The sequence below is a fragment of the Homarus americanus genome, unplaced genomic scaffold, assembly GCF_018991925.1.
Source record: "Homarus americanus isolate GMGI-L3 unplaced genomic scaffold, GMGI_Hamer_2.0 scaffold32583, whole genome shotgun sequence".
Lineage (NCBI taxonomy): Eukaryota > Metazoa > Arthropoda > Malacostraca > Decapoda > Nephropidae > Homarus > Homarus americanus.
In genome coordinates this window covers 10,699,973-10,707,423 of record NW_024713129.1, presented here as the reverse complement: position 1 = coordinate 10,707,423, position 7,451 = coordinate 10,699,973, and the positions used below count along the sequence as shown (strand labels likewise).

The 7,451-nt window shown below is 36.7% G+C and overlaps 1 protein-coding gene across 1 annotated transcript; it reads right to left on the bottom strand.

Annotated features, from left to right (window-relative positions):
- Positions 1–1,482: 1,482 nt before the first annotated feature.
- On the bottom strand, positions 1,483–2,418 carry LOC121870117. The gene has a single exon (XM_042371887.1). The coding sequence runs from the start codon at positions 2,416–2,418 to the stop codon at positions 1,483–1,485; it is 936 nt and encodes a 311-aa protein (XP_042227821.1).
- Between the last annotated feature and the right edge of the window lie 5,033 nt (positions 2,419–7,451).

The following is a 7,451-nucleotide window of genomic DNA, read 5'->3' as shown; positions in this document are numbered from 1 at the left end:
AGGATCATTAGTCATGTGGTCCCTTGATTTGGAACTTTTTGGGGTGTTAAACCAATGCAATTTACATATCAATAACATGGTAGATCCCATGTAGACCAATATATTGTATTTGTTGTAGCTGTTCACTCTAATATCAAGTACTATATGCTAAGTCACTTCATAAATCAGACATGTCGTGAACAACTGAAATTCCGTAATTACGACGATATAATGGTGAAATGTCTGTTTTAAGGTCTCGGTCTCAGTTACGATGTTCCAAAACACTTCCATTTAATGTATATTGCAGTGTTAGTGTAATCATCAATCAGTGGCTTGTTTACATATGCCTTGCTTCTACCCATCGTGATACATACATTAGTACGTATAGCATAATGGTTTTTTATTTGTTTTTATATTGAATTACCTGTATTTAGTATACAGGGCTTCCCAAGCATTTGCCAGTGCGACCCCATCTAGGCTGTCGCCTATCCAGTACGACCCCAAGTCATTATGTATGTGTGTGTGTTAGAATAAACATGGTCATATTTTTATACATATTTAACTATAAAAACAAATAAGGAAAATGTATTACATAATTGAGAAGTCTAAATGTAAACACTGACAGAAACAGGTTACAACTCTGTCATGTTTAATATGTGACATGTTTATATTATCATTTAATGTTTTATACCTGTGGGTATACAGTAATTACATAGTTGAGTAACATAACATACAATTTTGTATGTGCGCATTGTCATTTGATTAATTTTCTATTCCTGGGGGTATATGAGATAAGCAACATAGCATATGATGTTCTAAGTTGAAGTTTGATATCCGGTTATGGTAATAATTTTGTATCAACACAATTGATGAGAAAGCTGCCTCACAGACATAGATGCTTTCAAATTGTATCAGAACCTTGATAGCTTTAATTTTAACAGCTGAATGTCTCATTGATATGTCATCATAAATGTCAAAATTCACCCGTTCCGTGTTGTCAGCCTGTAATTCTGCCATTTCCTGCACAAAAGAACCTCAGTGTTTTACATCTGTCTTGAAAGGAAACTGAACAAAATCAAAAGACTCGGTAAGCAACTAAGGAAATGTACAGTATCATTGAAATTTTCTGTCTGCATCTGTGGGAAGTAGTGTGTGAACTGAGCTGAGAACAGTTCAAAGGTACAGGTATAAGCAGGGCCGTCTTAACAGCATTGTAGGCCCTGGGCAAGGCAATGTCCTGGGGCCCCTACCCACCCACCCACCCACTCAAATGAAAATAAAACGTTCAGTAAAATTAAACATATAATTAATTGGTACATTGAATAACACAAACGTTTTAAACATATAATTAATTGGTAAAGCAAGAATTAATCAACACAAACGTTGAATACAAACATTTAAACATATAATTAGTTGCGAAAAAAAATTTGCAGAGGATTGTTTTATAATTGGTTGAAAGTCAACGTTCTTCAGGATGTCATTTTCCATGCACATGAGTGAAAGCTAGTTCAAACGCTGCTGTCCCATTGTGCTGCGAAGCTGATTCTTGTTAGTTTCAATCTTGAAAAATGAGCGTTCCCCCCCCCTACAGTTGGTCACCATCATGCACATGAACACTCTGAGTGCGATTTCAACATTGAGAAACACAGATATCAAGTTATCTGAAATGAATTTACTGTACACTGCAGGGGGAGTCTCACATTCTTCATCGTGGTCCATGTAGTGCTTGAGCTGCTTGCATTCATTTAGAAGTTCACCATAATCAAGGTCTTTGTGGTACACATTGGCCAATTTTTCACACTTTTTGTTTAGCTCATCAGAATCAATTGTTTTCAATTGACCAAAGAAGGAAAACAGATTTCCAATCCATTGGTAGGCTTCTGCACGTTTTGTCAGGTCAGAGTTCAGAGAGTCCAGAATAGGGAGGAATGTTTCCACTTTAAATTTTTCACTTTTGTGCAGAAGTATCTTTTCCGCTGATCCATCATATCTAGTAAGAAGTACACTTTGCTTTCGTTCACTCTTGTTTGCATCGCTATAATCTGAATCTAGACACCTACTCTTGGCCTTCAGTTCATATTCACTGAATTTGTCTCTAATTTCCTGAAGATACGTTTTCAGAGACTTGAGATGATTCACAGCTACAAGTATGTCCACATCTTTTGATTGCAGAGCCTTACTTGTTTTGTTCACTCTTTCGAGACTGTCATTCCAAAGAATTGTCTGAAAGATAGTCTCCAGCTTCTCCATTTTCTTGCTCAATCTTTCTGCATCATGCCTTGTGTTCACTTCCTGGTCAGTGTCAGCTGATAGAGCATTCAGTGCATCTTGAATTTTCTCGAAACCTCCATGCAGAGCAGTGACAGCATCAAAATGTGCCGACCATCTTGTATCAGACAGACGCTTGACCACAACATGATCCTTTCCCAAAGATGACATCAGAACATTCCAACAATGTGTGGAGGCCGAGAAAAAGGAATACAAACGCTGAACAAAGTCAAAGACGGAGACAATCTGTGGACCACACTATGCCGCTTTTACTCCCACCAAGTTCAGACTGTGTCCAGCACAAGGGACATACAGTAGATGGTGAGTTCATTCAGTTCACGGATCCGTGCTTGCAATCCAGTGTAGCGTCCAGACATATTTGAGGCAGTCATAAGACTGACCTAGGCAGTTTGATAACGGTATGTTGTTCTCGTTCAGGAAATCTACAACAATGTCTGCTAGATTCTTCGCTCCATGAAAAAAGATGGGGATGAACTTGAGAAAACGCTCCACAGGCTCATATCCACGAATGTACCGGACAGTAAATGTCAGTTGATCAATGTGCGAGATGTCCGGAGTGGAATCAACACATATTGAATAGTACTTTGACTTTTTTATTTCTTCCAGAATAGCACAAAGTACACGTTGTCCCATTAATTCAATAAATTCTTCACAAATGTTTGCCGATAAATACGATGGGTTCCCCTTTCCAGCATTTCCTTACACTTTGAGATGCTCTTCCAAAAAAGGGTCAAATTCACTCAACAGTTCTAGAATACCTAGAAAGTTTCCGTTTTTTTGTCGACCCAACAGTTTGATTCTCACGAAATACCAAACCTCTGGAGGCAAGAAAGCGGATGACAGAAACCACACGTGTCGTACTCCTGCTTTGAACGATGATGTTTGAGCAATGCAGAATCCACACACTCGGTTTCTTTCTGCCAAATTGAATATGCCATCATGCACCTGTGGTGTTCTTCTCCATTTTCGTGTTCTACAATAAGATTGCTGTGTTTCCAATCATTGAATCCTGATGTAGCAAAGGGGGATTCTTTCTTGGACAATAGGCGACATGCAAAGCAGTACAAACAACCTTGAGATGGTGAATGGAGCAGCCATCCGCATTTTATAGACTCGCCATTCTGCAGTTCACATTTGAATACTGTTTTTGAAAAATACCTTGTCTGCGTTCTTTCTCTTCCATCATACACTCAACGGGAGTTTGAAAGGTCACAATCATCATTGTGACATGATGCCGGCCCATTGCAAATCCGGTAATCCACTGTACTAGCATGCTTAGTGTTCCCTAGTCCTGGATCTGTCAGAAGGTGAATCACATTCTCCTTTGCCGTTACGGATTCGTGTATTTCTTCTTGCGGAACCTTCCCAGCAGCAGCAGTAGATAATGGTGTGTCTGGAACTGAAAGATTGGATGTAGAAGCGCTTGCAGAAGTGGACGTAGGTGTTGATGCTGTGTCCAGAGGAGCAGTAGCTGTTGCACCAAGGGTGAACCAAGCTGATAACTTTGGAAGTTTGCTAATTTTCTCTTCCTCTGCAGCTCTTTTCCTCTTCTGTGCTCCACTCGTATAGGTACGCTTCATTTCTGCTCAAGGAATTTCCTTTACCTGTATTGTAAATATGTGTGTGTGTGTGTGTAGACACGCACACAAAACACTTACAAATAAATAATAATTCGAAAATCCCCTCACAAATAATCAGAAACAAATTTATTAAAAATGTGACAGTATACCCTCAAATTTGTTCTCTATTAATAAAGTAAAAGAGCACAAATTTGACAGTAGACTCACATTTTAATAAATTTGTTTCTGATTATTTGTGAGTATTTTCCCATTATTGTTTGTATGTTTTGTGTGTATGTGTAGACACACACACACACACAACAGGGGGGCCTCCTGTACTGTATTTTTGGTGTTTCTTATACCATTTATTAATAGCCGGAAAATCCAGACAATCGGCTTTTCCGGACAGATGGTCCCCCCTTTTAGTCCGGATCTTCGAGGGTTCACTGTATTACCCATTGCAGTACAGTATTTTTTTTTATAAACAAATATGCAATGTCAAGTATAAGAAAGACATTTTTAGTGACTTATGATCTCATATGAAATAGTTATCAATTTGGTACTGCCTCCCCACATCCATTACCCCACATATTGAGCAAACTTAACCCCTCCTTCCTTAAAAAAAAAAAAAAAAAAAAAACCCTAACTACACATGCTGAATTGTTGAATTTCTTGGTGCTTTATATACACCTATGTCTTGAAAAATTCTACAGCAGCACAAAATTTATGAAAGATTGCCTTCATGTTAAAAGTATTTACTGCAGTTGTTTTCCTAGATTTTACTCACATCAAGTCTGAGCCTTAGGGACACAACTTTCCATTCTTTTTGTAATTTAATTTTTCTGTTCAGTATTAAACATTACACATTTCCTCATATTCTGGCCACAGGATGCGTCAAATTGTGAATTTTGCTTCCCAGCCAGGTACTGTACCAGACAGTATTACAGTACGGGTATATAAAAAATATGGCCGGACATTATAGTTTGTGTTGATTTCTCTATAAATATTTAAACTGCCTGCCTACACCTGCACTTACATGCCATTCCTCCCTTCATATTTATATTTTTGTCTATGAAGCATCCTAGTTCACAAGAAATACAATACATTGCCTCATCCATCAACATTTTTAAAAGTTATGTTCCACGTGTTACCTGTTTGACTTGGCTCACTCTCGGTCCCTCTGTAACTTACCTTAAGACTATAAAAGTCTTCTTCCACTCCTATTATAATCATTATACAGTACTGCATTGTATATACACCTGTACTTTATTCTTTATATGAATCCTACATTTTGTATTTTCCAAATTGGAAAATAGTTAACTCTACCAAAGACAAATGTTTTTTGCATAAAGAATCAAAAAATGTTTTTGGTTGTTTAGCTATCTTCAAATGTAGGCTGATGAAGACAGTAGTGTCACTGCTACTTGCTTCAACACCTGTAAGTGTGTAGTGACTTATTTTTCACTTAGAAGCCCTAAAAGTTCTTAAACAATAGTATTATGTTATAACCTTTGAGAGAAAATTTAAACAACCAGAGTCCAACTCAGTCCTGAGTGAGTCCTTGCATTACTCATTTTCATTTATAGTCTCCTTATTTAAATTTTTATATTTATTCAGTTGAAACTTTTAATTACTATCCAGATATCCAGCCAGATACCAGATAATGAAAATATCTACTATTCAGCTACAAAGACTGTCTGGTGCACTTCTGTTATGGTCATTTGTGAGACTGTAGCAACAAATTATCACTTGTCATTGTGAAGGGATATATCACAAACTACACAAAATTCTGCAGTGACCCAGGTCAGGTTAAGCATAAGACAGTCAAGAGCTGAAGGCTGCCTACTTGTGCCATCTAGTAGCCAGCTACATAACTAACCAGTTACCAAGTACCGGGTATTTGCTCGCACCCATCCTAAGTGCATGATTTTGTTGCATGAGCACTTAGATGATAACTTCAAATTTACATATTTTATGTAAATAAGGCTTTCATTTAAAAATGGTTTATTGGACTAGTCAGATACAGGTACTCCTCTACTTACGACAACCCGGACATACGACGGGCGGCCGTGGTCGTATAAAATATTTTTCAAATTATGTATTTTCTAGTACCGACGTTAGTGATCGCGCTGTGTACTGACATATTTTCGTTTGTAATTCCCTTTAAAATGGCTGGCAAGCATAAAAGTGAGAGTTCTCGTGGTGCTGAGAAGAAAAAGAGACACCCATTTTAGAATTTCTATGCATTATTTTCGCCTTTTCGACTTACGACCTGGTCGTCGGGAAGGAATCCCGTCGTAAGTCGGGGAGAGACTGTAGTTGAAGGTTGAAAAATAGGTGAATGGCTGTGTAATAGTAGGTGTACTTAAGTATCAAAGGACAGACTGTACTGTATCCTCCACAGGTGTATTTTCAAAGGATTGTGAATTACAGTAAAACCTCGATTAACAAACTTTCGGATTAACCGTCAATCCCGAACCCCTAATTTTTTTTTTTCCGGGGATTAATCCACCCGGGCACAGATCACTGACCCACATCGGGGCCTGGGGGGCGATAATGGAATAATATTAATAATGATAATGATAATGATAATAATAATAATAATAAAGAACCATAAAAAAATGCAAAAATTAAAAAAAAAAGTGAGAAACAATGTACCTGTATGTACGTTGTGTTGTCAATAGTAAGAGAAACAATTGAGACCCTGCAATTGTGTGTAAATGAGGCAGAAAGTCAGATCAGCAACCTGGGACTTGGTCACAATATTTGTGATGACATATAGGCTATTCTTTGACTTTTCCATTTTTTATTCACGGTTTCTGTGCTGGTTCATATTTATTTACTAAAGTTGTTAATGTTTTAAAGCAAATTCTATTGAAATATGAATGGCAAATGAATAGAAGGACTTAAATTAGGTAGGTTAGGGAAAGGTACTTTGAAAATGTATGTTTTATATCCGTAGACTTTATGTACTATTAACTGACTTTTGGATTATCCGTCGGTCCCTTCCCCCCATATGTGGTCGGTTAATCGAGGTTTTACTGTATTCATATGGAATCTTAGGTCATTAGAATTTTCATTGGTAGTTATTTACTTGGATCAGCTAAGAGTCACTGTTATCTCAGGGAATAGTATTATTCTTAATCTTGCTGATGGTTGATATTTGAGTTGATTTTTAAATGTGTTGTTTTTTTACAGTGTGTCAGTCTCCATTTGCCCAAGTGCAGCTGTTGGAAGGAGTTAGCACTGTAATGATTATTGTATATTTCCTTTGTGTAAGGAATATCAGTCTGCACTTGTAAACAGTGGTCTCTTATTTTACTTTTATGAGTAGTATGTGTTAAGAAAATATGTCATGAATACTTTACACTCATAAAAGAATGTGTCATATGTACTTTACAGTGTATCTAAAAGAAAAGAAATGGTTTTCAGTTTCATCAACGAGAAAAACCTTTGAAAGTGTACAAAATACAAAACAACTACAGTAAATATAACAACTGTATAAATTGTTCAGTATTGATCAGTCTTTATAGTTAATTAATTTTAGGGAGTTTAATATATATATATATATATATATATATATATATATATATATATATATATATATATATATATATATATATA